Source organism: Amia ocellicauda, chromosome 14 (assembly GCF_036373705.1).
Source record: "Amia ocellicauda isolate fAmiCal2 chromosome 14, fAmiCal2.hap1, whole genome shotgun sequence".
Lineage (NCBI taxonomy): Eukaryota > Metazoa > Chordata > Actinopteri > Amiiformes > Amiidae > Amia > Amia ocellicauda.
In genome coordinates, this window is record NC_089863.1 from 26,207,727 (window position 1) to 26,225,821 (window position 18,095).

Below are 18,095 nucleotides of genomic sequence, written 5' to 3' on the forward strand. Positions count from 1 at the left end.
CCGTGCAGCTGTTTTTCCCTTTCAGGATGTCTTAAGTGAAACCGGGGATCGTTTCAGAGCGGCCGAGACGAGCCATTTAAGACACAAGCTGGTGTCTACGTGTCGATCATTAACCCTCCTTGAGACTGACGTGGTTCTCATTCCCGGAGTGGGTTGTTAGACCCCTTTGCCTTAGTAATGAAATTCACGGCACTGACCCTGATCTGGTGCCTCAAACTGTATAGTTTCTGTTGGGTGAAAATGCATCAAAATCAACAGGGAAAGTGAGGAATGAAGATCAATATTTAAAAAAAAAAAAAAAATTCACGGGAAGCCGTTAAATTCACAATTTTTCCACGAAATCCGTGAAATTGTGAATTTTCCAGGTCCCTCCTCATAACCACTTAATCGTTTGGGAGAACTGTCTTGTACAGGCAGGTCTTCTCACCCATGTTGCGCTGTCCAGCGTTAGAGGCCTGGTTCCCAAAGTAGCCACTCTTCCTCTTGTCCTTGCGGGTCGGTCCTGCAAGAAACAACCGACCCAGTCAGAACCTCACACCGCAGACACCGTGACTGCAGGGACGGGACGGCGGGCAGCGAGTCTAACGCGGGCCGCAGGGGAGAGACTCACGCGAGTTCTTGGGCAGGCCCGGCCCGATGCTGACGGTCAGAGCCTTGCTGCTGGGCTTCAGCGTGGCCTGGTCCCCCTCGCCGGGTAGGAACTGGATCTGACGGGAACCGGCACCTCCAAACGGACCCCAGCCTCCCTTCTTCACTTTGAACTCTAGCCTGAGAGTGAGAGAGAGTCAGTCAGGACCCGATGGGACCCGATGGGACTAGGAAAAAGTGAGGCGAGAGAGGAAGAGAACATGAACAGAAGACTTTAGGGGAGGGAGAGAGAGGAGAAGATCATGGAGACAGAGGTACTCCGAGAGAAAGAGGGGCAAGAGAGCAGGCCGAACAGTGGAAGAGGGCAACGATTACAGAGGCAAAACCGAGTGTGAAAGGAGGATGACAAAGAGTGGACAGCCATTAGAGGAGATGGGCGGGTGGGCAGTACTGACAGGTTGTTGAACTTGAGCGGCAGTTTGCGCTGGCACCGCTCCTCGTAGCGCTTGTACAGCAGGCTGAGGAACTCCGTCTTGAAAGTGCTCTGGAGGACACTGTCATACTGCTCCTCGTGGACGATGAAGAAATCGTCCTGCAGAGTACTGGACATAGACACAGAGGTGTGAGACTCCAGTCCGGGGGGGCCGCAGTGTCTGCTGGTTTTTGTTCCCACAGAAGCTCCCAATTAATTAAATATCACTATTTACTCGGGTACACTTATCTAAATCTGTCATTTTATTTTTATAGCCAATACCTGACAACGTGTTGGCGACTCAAAATGCCGAACCCACAGAACATTCCAGAGTCTGGAGAGAAGGGTTCAATTAATCCAGTTAATTGATTAATTAGACCAATTAAGGAGCCGTGAGCTGGGCTGGAACACTAGGTTCTTTAGGGTTAAACTGCACCACCACCCTGCGACTGGCCCGAGGGTGTGAGAGGCCCCGTACCTGAGAGACACCGACTGCACCTTCTCCAGCTCGATCCTCCTCTTCAGCACCTCTTTGATCTGGCCTTTCTCGGGGCCCTGCTTGACCTTCTCTCGCCCAATCAGGTACAGGAACTTGGGGGTCAGGATGAGGTCACGCTTGACCGTCTGGATAGGGGGGGCGGGAAAAGGGGACAGAGGTCAGACAGATCACAAATCGGTGACTGTTAAAGCTACATGTCATACACATTAATCACAAGGGAACAGAGGTGACTACGACTATTTTTGTCACCTTACAGTGAATAAAATGAAGGTAGATCCCATGTGGACTATTGATCATGTTTTAATTTGGACTGGGAACTATGTAAACATTATTTGATAGGGATTAAAAGTCCAAAGTCTTCCCCTCTCTCACCTTGAAGCGCCGGTCGTATTTCACCACCACTTCAGCGAAGTCAACCCTCTCCCGGCGCCCCACAAATTGGCGGATCTCGGGGTGGTTATCGGTGCCGATGTAGTCGCCCACGAAGTTCCTGTTGATGCTGTTCCGGCGTCTCTCCTTCTTGTTGAGCAGGATGTCCGAAGCTGGATGGAGAGGGAGAGGGAGAGGGAGGTAAGAAACCAGACCATGTGACTGGAGTTCAGCACCGTGTCCAAAGTCAGAATAATACCAAACATGAGATCAGACCGTCCTCACCTTCCTCTCTCATGCGGACATATTTGCGCACGGCGATGTGTTTGCGCCAGGCTTTCTGGATAACCCTGGCGTAGCCGTTGTACTTCCTCTCTCTCATCTCCTCCAGCAGGAACAGCTAGAGGGGGACACACAAGACTGAGTCGGAGGCCAACGCAACTTCCCTGGTTGACTTCCAGTTTAATTTTCATTAGTACAATAAAGCCTACAGTGCCTACGCAAACATTGATGTCATCAACAAGCCAAACAGTCGGCTCTGCAAGTTGTGTGTGTGGCGAAGAAAGGGATGGACAGGAGAGTGAGGAGGAGGAGGAGGAGGATATCTGGCCTTACGGATTCAGGCGCTTTGATGAAGATCTTGGTCTTGCCCAGCTGGTACTGGTCGCTGTCCATGTTGACCGATCGCAGAAGGTGCAGGACGCCCTGGCGCTCCTCGCCCCGCCACTGCGGCCAGGTTTCCTGAGTTAAGATGGCGTACCTGCCGGGGGGAAGGGAGAGATGATATCACGGCACTTTCAACGCCACACGTCGGTTTTCTACTCACAGGGTACCGATAAACAGGGCGAGTTTCTTTTTTCACCTTTGACGCCATTTTGTTTTTCTTGGCAAATTGACGATTCTCTCGGGTAAACCGACGTGACCCAACACTCTAATTAGTTCATACCTGTGCAGGAACTTGCTGAAGACCCGGCGGAAGGCGTAGCCGGCCCGGCGCACCCTGATGTTCTCCCTCAGGCCCAGATACTCCACCTGGTGCTTGACGCGGCTCTCCTCCCAGTCGCGTGGCCGCTTGGTCTCGTTGGGTTTGATGCAGCGGATGTAGTGGGGGGTGCACTTCATCAGGGTCTGGACCAGGTTGTTGGCCTGTTTCTGTGTGCGGAGGAGAAAGGGAAAAGGGCTTGTGCGGTCAGCAAGGTCCCACGCATGCTGTGAGACTCATGCACAGCACACTGTCCAGTGTCACTGCACATTTGTAATCCGATTATATTTTGTACTAACTTGTTACTGGGAAGTAACTAATTCCTTATTAGTGGTTTGCAGCTTGCATACATCTGAATTACGACTTTACATTATGCGTCAGTAGCACAAGCTTGTGTTTATTTCAACGTGTGAAGTGCTTTTTTGCAACCAAATCAAGATGGATTGACTGGGCCAAGAAATTAAGTTACTTTTGGCGAGTTGGGTGTCACAGGCTGTTTTCACAGCACTATTCCCGTTGACGAGAGAAACTGGGTCGTTTTCAGATACAGGAGAGAGGACGTGACATTAGACTGTCATACCAGCTCCTTTGCCATCAACTCTCATGAGATGTAATGGCAGTTTTTTGCGACTGGATCAGGTTTACATTGAGCAAAGTCTTCCGTTTAATTAAAATTTAAAAAACAATATAAATAATTAAAAGCTTTCAACTAAGCTTGCATCTTCAATAGATCTCAACTGACAGACCCGGATGAATGCAGATTATACAGGTTCAGAAAAATATATCAAATATACATTAATTATTATTAAATATACATAAACGATTATTCATATACCCTTTATTCTGGTATATTTACTCCCAACCATTTCAATGACCCATTAAAGGAAAACCATCAGTACACACCTCATAGTTTGTCAACTAACAATATGGGTTGAAATCAGAACAATTTAATCCCAAAGAGCAGCTTGTGAAGTTTCTGTGGCGAATGAACATGGCTCTTGCTCCATGACATTTTATTTTAATCATAAATCACCAGTCCTGTGTGTATTAGTTTTGAACACTTTAGTGTTGGACACGGTTTTTTCAGATTGTGAGATTTGATCTGAATGATTTCTACCTTGATCTTAGTGCTGGCCGTGGTGGGACGTCCCTTCTTCTCCGTCTCCAGGTTTTCTGGGAACAGGTCCTTGATGAAGGGACTGTTATATGAGGAGAGTGTGTGTGAGAGAGAGATTCAGATGCTCAGCAGATGCACCCCCACACCCAAAAGAGTAACTCCAGACGTACAATTCACTGCTCTGCATCAGCTCGATGAGGTCGTTGAAGAGCACGTCGCGGTTCCTCTCGCAGAAGCCGCTCACATCGTAGGAGACCTGAACCGGGGAGAAGAATCCAGTCAGACTCAGCCTGACTCAAAAGTCAGCTCCTTGGCTGTAATGCGATTCTCAAATCCAGTTATTTATTCATTTGGTTTGCCGAGAAACAATTCCATATAAGGAACAGGCAAATGACACAAAAAGCAGGAGATTTACTTCTGCTTTCAGAGTCTGGCAGCTGACAATTCTGGTCTCTGGAAAAAGGGCAAAAGTCAAAGCGGAAAACATATCTACTCGTAGGTGCATCTGCAGTTATGCTCACTAGCAATAGACCTAATTAAGTAATGTGCAAGCAATCTAATCAAGGACAAGAGTTTTTATATACAAAAAAATTCTATACAGCAGAAGAGCAAAAAGTCTCTCTCTCTCTCTCTCTGTCTCTCTCTCTCTCTGTCTCTCTCTCTCTCTCTGTCTCTCTCTCTCTCTCTGTCTCTCTCTCTCTCTGTCTCTCTCTCTCTCTGTCTCTCTCTCTCTCTCAGCAGTCTGAGCAGCTCTATTGCACACCTTGCCGGCGTAGTGGTGCACGATGAAGCCCTTGTTCCAGCTGTTGAAATGCTCATGGCTGCCGATCTGCGACTGGAGCTTCTGCAGCAGCGTCTGGTCTGCACCTTCGCCCTTGGCATGCATGGTGGCGCACACGTCGTCCAGGATGCACATGATGCCCAGGGGATTCTGGGTCAAGAACAAGCAGCAAAGACGACCAAGTCAAAGTACCAGTCGATTTCAGTAACAGGCTATTTAGCCGTTGATACCGAAAATCCGTTTCTTTAAAAATCGGAAGTTTCCGGCATCTCTGCAAAGGTCAGCAAGGCGGTGTGGCGGGGTAACTTCCTTACAAATCCTCAGCATGTTTCTACATATTAATTTAAATAATTCTATGCATGACAAACACCACCCCCCCCGTTTCCATCTACCAGGCTGGGAAAATGCCACACATTCAAATCAACCGTAAATCAATTCAGTTACCCGTTTACAGGCTTCGAAAGGGTCAACTTGGGACATCCTTCCAATTCTGGAAGCGCGAGAGAAACGCAGTTAAGTCCGAACCAAGCTCACCGCTTTGCTCTCGATGAGGTCGCACACCACTTTGTTGTTGAAATATTCGATGGGCGTCCAGTGGATCCCCTCCTGCATGTATTCCTCCTGCAGCACAGAACACAGATCAGTCGAGTGTACTCCCTCCCCCAAGCACGACCCCGGCTCGGAGCTCTGTCCGGCCCGGCCCGGTCCACGTGCATCAATTACCTGCTCGGCCTTCAGGGTCAGCTCGATGAAGATCTGCTGCAGTTTCTCGTTGACGAAGTTGATGCAGAACTGCTCAAAGCCGTTTTTCTACAAGACAACGAGACTCAGGTTGGTCACACAAACCAAGACATTGAACTCGGAGGTCTAAAGAGCGTCCCAGGACGATTACAAGATATGAAGAGAGATCACTGGACCCATGACTCATATGATGTTGATGATTAATGTATTTCTAAGCAGAAATTCTCAATCATCACATAATACAAACACTACTAATGCATGTCATTTGCATACATTTGACTTTTTAAATTGTGTAACTGATCAAAAGTTGAATAAGTTCTTTATGCAATTTTCTACTGAACTCAAAAGCCCTACTGTTTAAAATCATTAAAGAGACTGATTTAAGAAATTAGATCAATTAAGGGTTCAATTAAGTAATTGAGAACTCAGTTGGAACAAAAACCAGCAGGAGACCACGAGAGTGCAGAGGGGGGATGGACACCAACCTGGAAGATCTCAAAGCCATAGATGTCCAGCACTCCAATGTTGAACTCCTCACGGTCCTTCTGCATGGCTTTGTTAATGGCCTGTGGGGGGTTAGAGAGAAGAGGACTGACTGTAGCATTCAAAGTCAGGATATAGAGCAAGTCTGGAAGCAACTAGACAAGACAGCCATGGACGGAGCAGGCGGCACTCACATCCACTAGGTAGTCGAAGAGCCGTGAGTATAGTGCCTTGGAGAGGGCGTCGCGTGTGAAGGCCGCCTGCTCGGTGTTGAGCGTCACGTCGATGGTCTCCGACTTGCCCCCCCATTTGCTGTCCATTGTGCGGCTCGTCAGCTTCTCCTTCAGGCGGTCCTGGTCGATGCCCAGCAGGTAGGCCGGGAACGCCAGGACTGGGGGACAAACGGGGGAGGTCGAGCGTGTCCGTGTGCGTGTGTCATGATTACAGTGGGCGAGTGTGTGTGTGTCTGGGGAAGGGGGCACACTTACAATCCTCGCTGTCCACCACGGCGTAGTTGCCCTGCTCCTGGAAGGCGATGTTTCCCAGGTGCAGGATGCCCGCCACGATCTGCAGCACGGTGGACTGGTCGTCGGGACTCAGGCCCACCACGCCCATGGCCCCCTGGGGACAGGCGTGGACACGAGAAACATCCGGAAGCGTTATAAAAGCGCAGCCGCACAATTAGAACACATCCGAGTACAACGATCTCTCAATCCGGTCGATTCGAATCCAATTGGGACCGACTAACGAGTCAAGAAGAGTCTCACCATCGTCTCGGAGAATTCCTGCTTGTCATTCATGTCATCCACAGTGTAGGTCCCCGATTGGTTGAGGTAGTAGTAGTAGTCGGGGGTGGTGACGCCCAGGTTCTCTCGGTGCTCGGGGGTGGCCCCTTTCAGGAGCTGTCAAGAGGGGTCAAAGTTCAGCACAGGGGGACTAGGTAACCGTAAGGAAATCACTTGTTCAATTTGACCCCCTATATCCAAGACCAGGGGGTGTTTGGCATACCTGGTAGTAGATGTGGAAGTTCCTCTCCCCGTGGTTCTGGCTGACCACGCGGGATTTCTCCAGCAGGAAGTTGGAGATCTTGCCCCCATCCGGCTCCCCCCCGCGACTGAACTGGATCTCGAAATACTTCCCCTGGAGGGACACGAGACGTTAGGGGGGAAAAAGACCGCGACGGCAAGAGTGGACGAACGAGGTTGCCGATTCGTCGAATGCGGACGGGCGACTCACGAATCGGCTGGAGTTGTTGTTGCGCACGGTCTTCGCGTTGCCAAAGGCCTCCAGCAGGGGGTTGGACTTCAGGATGATGTCCTTGACTTGCTGGGAGAGATGGAGAGAGAGAGAGATTGAGACTAACTGGAAAACCAAAGTCCTGTGTGTCCATGGGGGGGTCACACCAAGCAAATAACTGATTGGATGGTGTCATTTCGAACTCACATTTCATAGGTCATAGTTCATGAAGAAACAATGAGGAAAATAAGAAGAGATCACTAAAAACTAGCCTGTATATTTTTCCCATCATGCACCGACTGATGAGTTTGACTGTTTTTAAAATGAACTGTAAAACGAGAGACGGAGAGCCGGCCATTCACCCTGGTCCCAGTCACCGAGACGGGCTTCACAATCGATCTGGGATTAGCACGGTGAAAAGTCTCTGGCAGATAGCATGGTGGCATCAGTGCCAGTGGCAAGTATCCCCCCCCCTACCCCTTACCTGCACTTTGGGGCCCCCGCCTGATACTTTGGAGATGTAGCTCATGATGTATTTGGCCGCCACCGTCTTCCCCGCACCGCTCTCCCCACTGCAAATCAAAAACGGCACACACACACACACACACCTTATAGACCAACCAGTTGGGGACATCGGTTCAATTAAGCATCTAATTGACTCAATTAACCAATTAAGAGCTTGAGGGGATTTAAAGAACCGCCACAAAACCAAGGAACTGATGAATGCTTAATGTTGCCCTTCAGGTCGTTAACATCTCAATCGAGTTGGTGTAATGCTCTCTAACTCTCTCCCCCCAGCGATTTAAAGGGCGCTCGACAACTTGCTGGACGGAGGCCCCCCCAGGACCAGGACTGGGGGAGCCCGGCTCTACGGTCCAGTCCAGAGGGCTGTGCGCCATAGGGATGGGAGGCGGCCTGGCGCTTACCTGATGATGACACACTGATTCTCCACGTCGATCATCATGTTTCTGTACATGTTGTCAGCCAGGGCGTAGATATGGGGGGGGTTCTCATATTGAGCCTGAGGAGAGAGAGAGAGAGAGAGAGTGAGAGAGCTCACGGCACTGACCCCCGCTAATACTGCGAACAGCACTGCTTACCTGCCCCCAATTAGAGTCAACCAAATCATAAAGATAACCAAAACCTCCTATCTGGAACATTGGAACAATGAAACCAAATTCCCAAAGTAAACTGGATTGCTATCGGGCCCTAAACAGAGAAAACACCCTGGCAGAGTATCTCTTCACCGTCAGAGATACGAAGCAGAGACGGATCCTGACCAAGTACAGGCTCAGTGACCACAGCCTGGCCATAGAGACGGGCCGACACAGGCAGAGCTGGCTGCCCAGAGAGGAGCGGCGCTGTGGTCACTGCGAGACAGGAGAGTGCAGACAGAGATGCACTTCCTCCTCCACTGCAATAAATATGCCAAATTAAGGGACACATTCTTTAATAAATTCATAAATTATAAAATCATTTTCTGAATTGATAAATGAAAAAAAAAAATAGATATCCTCCTGGGGGAGGGACACACAGCCCCCCTGGCTGCCCAATATGTAGCCGCCTGCCACAGCCTGAGGGGCTCACTGTGAAAACATGACATACAGGAGCACCAGCTGTAAACTTGTAAACTATAAATTAAATAAAGTAAATGTACATGTCTATTAAGATTTTACTTATAAATGATATTGTACCGTTTCAATTTTTTTTCTTTTTTTTTTTCTTCTCCTTTTTCTTACCTTTCTTATTTTTCAATGTATGTATATAATATCAACTGCTTTGGCAACACTACGAAACTGTTTGTCATGCCAATAAAGCACCCCCGAATTGAATTGAAATTGAAATTTCACCCAGTTTCAGTACTTTTCCAGTAGATGGCATCAGACTCCAATTTTGTGGGCAAGCAAACCGGAAAAGAACAAGGAAAAGAGAGAGAGAGAGCTGCCCAGAGTGGAGCGGCACTGTGGTCACTGCGAGACAGGAGAGGTGGACACAGAGAGGACAGTGTGGTCACAGAGACAGGAGAGGTCGAGACAGAGATGCACTTCCTCTTCCAATGCAGTAAATATAGCCAAATTAAATGAAATGTTCTATTGTAAACATATTTTTCAGAACTGATAACTGGGGGAGGGACACACAGCCCCCCTTGGCCACCCATTATGTAGACATTAGTTATAAAATAAATGTACATGTATTTTAAGATTTATAAATTACATTGTAATTTTTCCCTTTTTTTTTTTTTTCGCTGTAATATATTTTATGAAAAACAGACTTATTATTTCTTATCTTTTCCATGTATGTATGTCATATTAACTGCTTTGGCAACACTGCAGACATGTTTGTCATGCCAATAAAGCATCCTTGAATTGAACGGAGAGCAAGAGAGAGAGAGAGATAGAGCTCCCACTCAGATTACACCTTCACGGCCCGTCATGCTCATCTCTCCCCGACTGGCGAGACCCCGGCAACGCAGTTACATCCCAAGGAAAGCGAGGTCAGGGGTGACAGCATGACGCCACCCGCACAACGAGAGACGCCCATAACCGCAAACGTCTCTACACAGCGAAGACACGCGCTCGCAAGCCCAGACGCACACAGGCAGGCCTGCCACGGTGCGTAGCCACACTTGGGTGAGACCGAGCCAAATCGAATGAGCCCTCTCCCACGAGCGGAAAAGGAATCGCCACACGAAGCTGCAGAGACGCCAATTAATTCTTAGATGTTTGGGTCTCTACTCCTTTTTTCGATCCATGAGTCACGAAAGAAAGAGAAACTCTTATTTTGGCTCACGAAAAAGCCAATACTAAGAGCCTAAACACGGAGGACATGGTGAGGAAGTTCTCCAAGTCCAAAAATAAGAAACTTATGTTCTAGTTAGATGTTAGCAATAGAGAACTCAATAGTTTTCGAACGCTTACATTTTGTATTACGTTTGGAAAGTGGAAAAGGAAGATCGTATAGATCTGTATCATAGCTGGAATAAAATGAATGGAAAGGCAGTTTAAGTGTAAAGGGATTAAACAACGAACTGGTCTAAAAGAATACTCTGTCCTTAGCAGTCGCCCTGTGTTTACATGTGTAAAGGAGTTTCCTATAAGCCTATAGTAATAATGCGATAAAAACTGACTAGGTTTATAAGCAGTAAAATAATGCGTCCCCCATCCTGCTGCTAAAAGCAAGCGTCTCTGAGGGAGGGACATTCGAGAAAACACGATATATAAAAACACTTGGCATGGCCGAATGTCCAGAGAGAGGAGAGGACTCCGCACCTTTCTGCGTTCACCAAACACACACATTTTACACTTCCTGCACACAATAAAAAGGACGTGGAAGCGGGGATGTTTATATTCTTGCCATTACCATTATTTAATTACCAAAAAAGTAATTTATTTATTGTTAAAAGCCATTAATCTTCAAATCATACGGTGATAACTAGTCTGATATCCAAATAATATTCAGATTCTTCATGTTGAACGGCCTTCCTCCGCCTCACAGGTCTATGACTAATTGTTCAGAATGGGCGTGGGGGGTGATTTCATGTACTAAAACACACATGCCACACAATGGCTTCGAGACACAGCCTGGCACAGCCTCCATCCCATAGCAAAAGTCCAGGCCAAAGGCAACGCACAGAAGGTGATCACGTAAAGTCACACAAAGCAGCTCCTACGCTGAGCGCACTTCCTGTCAGAGGGATACCCCCAAAAAGACAAATCTCGCGCTCTCTATTAACACTTTACACTCCGCCCCATTGTTTTCAACCCGCCGGCAGGTTATCCATTAATAGATCATAACTTTGGCATCATTACAACCAGATACATCATTTTTATATCCCTAGAAACTTCCTGTGCGAAGGCATCGATGGCAAAGTAGGGAACATTGTTTTTAACTTGGGTTCGGGAATTGCTATATTTAATAAACTTCTTAAATTTCTATCAAATGTTCACCCAGTTTGTCTTCAAACTTGTCAAATTGTCAAACTCATAATAATGCGATTTATCTTGGAAAAAATTTGGTAGTGTTGCAATATAGTGTCTAATCATGACCAACCATGCAGAATCTGATTCGGTAGTTTGTATGCTTTCATTCGAGCCCCACATGCTTGTGGCCCTTATCATGGAGAAATGGCCCTCTTGCGAGTATTTTGTGGTACAAATTCTCTAAACCTTTCAAATGCACATTATGCTTTCATTTCTTATGGCATTGTCACCCAACAACTAAAAATGTTCAAAAAAAGATTTCCCAGACTTCAATGGAGGAAAAAGGTCAACATTTAAAAACCACATTTTGTTTTTGTGAAAAAGCTTGGTAGTAGTGTAATAGTTTGTCTAATCATGATCAACTATGCAGAAAATTATAGCACAGGTTGTCCAGTTTCATTTGATAAGTGTCACATACCTGTACTCCTTATAATGTCCATATTAAACACTTGCACACCTCAGAAGTTCAACCAGGGGCAAATGGGGGCGAGTGTAAAGACTTAACTTAAAGACTTAAAGGCTCATTTTCATCTGTTTTTTTAATATTCTCATACCGAGAATTCTCATTCTGCAGATCTGCGAGGTGATATAACCGCAGGGCTGTGAAACAAGTCTGGCGTTTGAACAGAAAATGTAACCGACATCCTTATGGTCTTGGTTTTACACAGATCGAGATCTGTTCACGCTGCTCACTCCCCACACAGTTTTGGCCGACATGCCATAGGTCTCATAGCTCTTGACGGCAGCCAATCAAGCGACAGCAATCGGGTGTCAACGGCTCGGTTTGAAACTTTCTTCCACTTTTAAACGCTGCCCTGTAATTCCAACACCCTCCTTAAACCCCAGCTCGAGTCTGGTCCTACACGTTCCCGCTTATAAAGCCCCTTTCACTGTGGTATCCAATCAGAGCCCGGGTTTGCTCAAAACAGTGCATTGTGGGTAACCTCGTTCTCTGTTCTTCATTTGGCTGCTAAACTGTAGAAACTCCCTGTGACTCTTGGGTACCCGGCAGGTTTACAACCCCACTTGGCTGGGATTATACATTACAAATACTTCAACTGCTACTGCTATTTATACACTGGTACAAAGCGGTAGGATTGATCTACACAAAGGGTTTAAATAAAATAACGCTTGACAGTCTTCATCTGTAAATTGGGTCTCCATTTTTAATTCGTTCTCCCGATAGACACGTTTATTTATTTAGAACAGGCCGGCTTGGCTCGGGGTCGGGTCGGACGTGCCCGAGGAAAAGGGGCATGGGACTGCTCGATCTACTTACAGCTCCCTGGTACAGCTCCACCTCGCGGTCGGTGAAGTAGGGAAGCTGCTTGAAGGGGTTGACAGAGATCAGCACCGCGCCGATGTATGTCTGGGAGAGCCGGGTTAAGGACAACAGCAGGACAGCGGTGCCGGAGGCCTCTCTCCCGTCCGCCGGCAGGCTCTCCGGAACACAGACAGACAGACAGACAGGCGGAAGAGCAGAAAGGATACGAAGATGTAGTCGTCCATGTATCTTTTCTTCAGGTTGTCCACGATGGCGTCCTCGTTGATCTTGGACAGCAGGACCATGTCGTCCACCCCGCTGACCTTGACATTCTGGGTCTGCCAGTGGTAGCGCTCCTTGCTGCCCTGCGAGAGAGATTTTCAATGTTTTAACACTTTTAATACACACAAAAAGGAGCTATAAACATTTTCTACCGATGGAAAAACAAACAAACACGACCCCCTTCAAACTATAAAATATATCCTATTTATTGAAACTTATGTACTTAATATTGATTATTTTTTTATAATGTAATAATTTAATTCAATGGTTTAAATTTAGTTTTTCTTAACTTACTCATCGATAAATGTGTTCTCGTTTTTATGCATCGCCTGAATTTCATGCTTTGGCAATAGCTGTGTAAACATGTCTTTCCAATAAAGCTCGAGCGATGCATGATATTATCTATTGAAATATTGTCTACTATAGTCTCTAATGCTTTGGCAATACTGTTGTCTTGCCAATAAAGCATCATTTCATTGAATAGAGAGAGAGAGAGAGAGAGAGAGAGAGAGAGAGAGAGAGAGAGAGAGGGCCTTCCTATAGATGGTTTTATTTAGTCGTTCCTAACTGGTATCATTCCGTTAGAGGTAGCAAGTAATGAATGAAAGAGCAGTCTGGGAAGGACAGGAGAGAGAGAGAATGTTATTGAGGTAGTGATAATGATACGAGTTTCAGTTAAGCCATCGTACAGACGTCACAGGTGTTTTCGTTGGTTTGTTTGTTTAAACTTTAACACAGCGTGTATTTTTCATCTCGGACCTCGACGACGGCAGCAAACCCCCGAGAGGGGGCCACACAGGAGCCGGACACCTATAAAAAGCCCCAGCGTAGGCAGTAATGACAGCTGCTGAACAGGGAGAGAGAGTTACTCAACAGCTTCCTGCGTTATTTTAGTATTTTAAACGTATTGAGAAGAACGGGGTAAACAGAGCGTTCGGAGGCGGGTCCGATTCACCAGCTTGAATCCAGGTGCAACACTCTGCCACACACCAGCTAAGCGATTTAAAGCCACTTTCTACACTGACACACTCACACACACACAGACACTCTCTCTCACACACACGCCCACACAGAGACAGAGACACACTCTCACACACACACACACTCTCACACACAGACACAGACACACAGACAGAGACACACTCTCACACACACACACACACACACTCTCACACACAGACACAGACAGAGACACACTCTCACACACTCATACACATACACACACACACACCCACACTCTCTCTCTCTCACACACACAGAGACACACTCTCACACACACACACTCTCTCTCTCTCTCTCTCACACACACACACACACACTCTCACACACAGACACAGACACACAGACAGAGATACACTCTCACACACACACACACACACACACTCTCTCTCTCACACACACACACACTCTCACACACAGACACAGACAGAGACACACTCTCACACACTCATACACATACACACACACACACCCACACTCTCTCTCTCACACACACACAGAGACACACTCTCACACACACACACTCTCTCTCTCTCTCTCTCACACACACACACACACACACACTCTCATACACAGACACAGACAGAGACACACTCTCACACACACAGAGACAGAGACACACTCTCACACACACAGAGACAGAGACACACTCTCACACACACAGAGACAGAGACACACTCTCACACACACACTCACACAGACAGAGACAGAGATACACTCTCACACACACAGAGACAGAGATATACTCTCACACACACACACACTCTCTCACACACACACAGAGACACTCTCACACACACAATCTCACTCACTCTCACACACACAGAGACAGAGACACACAACACACACACACACACACACACACACACACACACACAATCTCTCTCTCACAGACACACACTTGTTCTCGAGTCTGTCCTCACTTCCCCATTTCCACAGCAGCTCCTGCCAGCCCGTCTGTTGGACTTCAGCCAGTTTCACACCAAACTAAATAAACACCTGCTGACCTTTTTTCATCACGATTGTAGCAATGAAGAAAACGAAGCCGCACAAGCCTCCTGTCGGCGGCCGTGCCCTCACACCGTTGGGCCGGTGGCCGGGTGGAGTCGTGGTTCAGGTTCTCTGGACCCCCGAGCGGAGGTTTAATTGTGGGTCGGGGGGCAGTTGGACCCTTGAGCCAGACCGCCCTCGTCAAAATGATGGCATTTATTGTCACTAGTGTAAGCTGGCCTGGGTAAGGCTGTCAACGGAATAGAAATACATCTCAGATGAGAGATGGGGAGAGAGAGAGCGAGAGCGAGAGGGGGAAAGCACGCAAGAGGGAGAGGGAGGAGAAAGATCAAGAGAGGGAGAGAAAGAACAAGCGAGGGAGAGAAAAGGAGAGAAAGAATGAGAGAGAACACGAGAGAGAATGAGAGGGAGAGAAAGAACAAGAGAATGAGAGGGAGAACGAGATGGGGAGCTGGGGTGGGGGGTTAGGGCTTGGAGAGGAGAGAGGCAAATAGGGGTGGGAAAGAATTGCTTGGATAAAGTTTGGCACGCATTCAAAAAATGTACTACAAAAATGAACTAAAAATCAGCTTCTTACAAAACGACACTTTGGCCGATTCAGAACGGATGTCCTCCCTCCGTCACAGGCACTGCATTGGATCGGGTCCGAGTCTGTTTATTTGCTGGAAGTAGAGGGGCTCCCGCCGAGAGGCAGGGAGGGAGTCCGAGGCACGGACAGGAACGCTCAATCCACACCTTCTGTCACAGCTTTACGACACCTGCAACATTGCGCGTGGAGAGCGGCCTATCCAGCCACGCAGAGGGCTCTTCAATGGCAGCTTTATTTGCATTTGTGGTTATCGAACACAGCCCTGTCACTGTGTTATTCTCGTTCAGCTGCTTGTAAATGGTCCTGCATTGTATACATGTTATGTCTGCGTTACGTTGTGTGTGGACCACAGGAATGTAGATCCTAATAAACTGTGAACAGTCAGGTGGACAGAGACGTCTCCCAAAGAACGCCCAGCGGATTTATGAAACACCTCAAGGAGACTCCCATCAGCTCGTCCTGGGCGTTGCTGTCAATTACCCAATACCACACGCATACCGGGGCATGTGTGCTCCTGGAGTTACGCAAACACTCCCTACGGCCGGAGAGAAAGGTGGGACAACAAACGCTATCCAGATCATCGGCACCTGCCTATATGAAGACACAGCTAACTTTACATTTAGGGGAGAAGGTTTTTTTTTTTGTTTTGTTATCGTTTCCCTACTATCTGCTGCAAATTCCAGGCGTCTCTTCCTGGACGGCCGGTGAAGCGGGCAGGCGTGGACTCGCCCGTCCCGGCTGTGCCAGGAGATAAGACGGCTCTCCGGGAGGAGCCGACAGACTCGCTCTCTGGTGGTGATGCATCGGTCCCCGGCTTCTCTTCTCCATGTCACGCCTGCAAAGATGCGCGATTTCATCTTCCCCTCTTCTGTGGGGTCGTCCTTTTTTCTTTTTTTTTCCCGATCCTTTGGGATCCTGCCTCCTTTGCCCACCTGTGATCTGCTCTCGCCACGTGTCCGGCCCATTGCCCATCAGGAAAGGGCTCGGCCACCCGCTCCACACCCCCACCACTCTCAGCGTAGAGGGGTTCCTCCCCTTTATGAGCAAAACTGCTTTGCCTTCACCTTCTTGCACTTCGTTTTCTACTTTAATAGGACCGTATTGTAAAGTATCTGTGATGACACAGACTTCAGTTATTGTATTACTGCAGGGCCTGAATCACCCAAGAATATCAAATTAGACCCAATGCAAGACTTATCACATACTGACCACACTAGCCACCTAACTACACCCAACTGTTTTTTTGGGCTAAGTATTCCCTCATGTTCTCCTACAGCTAAATCTAGTACCTAATATGTATGGACACCTTACAAACAAGTGCTATTGCAATATAATCAGAATAATCATAATACTAAAGAGCAGGTACACAGCTAGACTTAATGGCGTGCACAAAAACTATGATTAATAAGATTATCATAGTAATATACACATAAACGCACCCTCATTTAATTAATGACAATGCATAATTAAATTTGATTAATTAGATGGGGGGGGGTTGACGCCGGTGCTATGACGTGTCTCGGTCTACCTGAGCTACTCTACCGACGAACCCCACCCTGGGAAGTGAAACCTTACCCCGGGGGGAGAGCAATGGGCACACAACCACCGAGCAAAAAGAAATGCATGTTTTTAAAAAAAAAAACGAATAGATTCACATAAAAGCGCAACTTCATTCCCCCGGTTTCTGTAGTGCCAGACACTTGCAGAGGAAATGGTCCTGCCTGCGTGCGATAGGTTTGGTCAAAAACATTTAATGAGAATAAAAGACTGCAGAGCGTGACTTGCGTTCCAGAACGGGAATGGAACGCTTATCCGTTCGCACTGGCGTTCCAAGGCGGACCGCGACTGAAACGGGGAGGCGATGTGGATCAAATGAAAGCGCGCAACTTTTGTTGATGCGTCCCTATAGGATCACTACGAAACAGCACAGGGATACACAATTAAATCTAACTCACCATTGTGGCGTTTGTTTTTATTCCGAGTCACTTCCTCCTACGGCTCAAAAACAGGGACAATCCCAGCGCCGTTCCAGGTGCCAAATGGAGACTCCAACTTCACCCAGACATGGCCATCACAGCACAGCCATGAAATACAAATCAAACCCCCCCCAGGACCCGACAGTAGCGGCGCTTGTTCTTCTGGGGTGTCTCCGCACCGGCCCTTTCCTTTCTTTCCCTCGTCCTTCTCCGGGGCGAGTTTTGGGGAGGGGTGCCGAGGCCGATTTCCCTGTTCAGCGCAACAGGTTGCAAGTACAGACAGGTAAGGCAACTATTTTCGCCCGCTAATTGGATTGTGGGTATTTCAGAGACGCAGGACGGTGGGGGGTAGGGGGGCAATCTTGGAGACATGTGTGCCCCCTGGTGGTGCGTCTTAGTAAAACAGCTTATAATATAATAATACATCATAAAGTAAGCAAATCAATAGATGGTCGTCCGTCTATCGATTGATTGATTGATTGATTGATTGATTGATTACTTCGTGTATTTATTTCAACATTTACTTATTCATTAATTTAAGGGTGTATTCATGTAGGCATGTATTTATTGGTTGCTGCTCTTCTCGGTGTGTTTATTTTGTTAATTTTGGCATGGACAGTCCTGCATGCGTCTCCGCAGGAAGTTAATCCCCTGTGTATTGAATGGTTGATATTTGATGATGTATTTATTGTCTCAGTAGCCTGTACAAACTACAAGATGATACCC

At 47.5% G+C, this 18,095-nt stretch overlaps 1 protein-coding gene across 1 annotated transcript in view; it reads right to left on the bottom strand.

Moving 5' to 3' along the window:
* The window catches only part of myo1eb (myosin IEb), a 22,041-nt gene extending 4,375 nt beyond the window's left edge, over positions 1-17,666 (bottom strand). The window contains exons 1-24 of the mRNA XM_066721406.1: positions 17,349-17,666; positions 12,740-12,877; positions 12,528-12,617; positions 8,195-8,289; positions 7,753-7,840; positions 7,269-7,358; positions 7,041-7,172; positions 6,800-6,934; positions 6,521-6,653; positions 6,227-6,423; positions 6,035-6,115; positions 5,532-5,618; positions 5,343-5,429; positions 4,791-4,958; positions 4,198-4,283; positions 4,028-4,109; positions 2,875-3,080; positions 2,544-2,688; positions 2,214-2,328; positions 1,932-2,101; positions 1,539-1,684; positions 1,044-1,190; positions 611-768; positions 428-502 (exon numbers count right to left, since the gene is read on the bottom strand). Of these exons, the coding sequence (XP_066577503.1) occupies positions 428-502; positions 611-768; positions 1,044-1,190; positions 1,539-1,684; positions 1,932-2,101; positions 2,214-2,328; positions 2,544-2,688; positions 2,875-3,080; positions 4,028-4,109; positions 4,198-4,283; positions 4,791-4,958; positions 5,343-5,429; positions 5,532-5,618; positions 6,035-6,115; positions 6,227-6,423; positions 6,521-6,653; positions 6,800-6,934; positions 7,041-7,172; positions 7,269-7,358; positions 7,753-7,840; positions 8,195-8,289; positions 12,528-12,617; positions 12,740-12,877; positions 17,349-17,351 (2,854 nt within the window). The 5' untranslated portion in view covers positions 17,352-17,666. The remainder of the gene's footprint in view (positions 1-427; positions 503-610; positions 769-1,043; positions 1,191-1,538; positions 1,685-1,931; positions 2,102-2,213; positions 2,329-2,543; positions 2,689-2,874; positions 3,081-4,027; positions 4,110-4,197; positions 4,284-4,790; positions 4,959-5,342; positions 5,430-5,531; positions 5,619-6,034; positions 6,116-6,226; positions 6,424-6,520; positions 6,654-6,799; positions 6,935-7,040; positions 7,173-7,268; positions 7,359-7,752; positions 7,841-8,194; positions 8,290-12,527; positions 12,618-12,739; positions 12,878-17,348) is intronic.
* Positions 17,667-18,095: the final 429 nt, after the last annotated feature.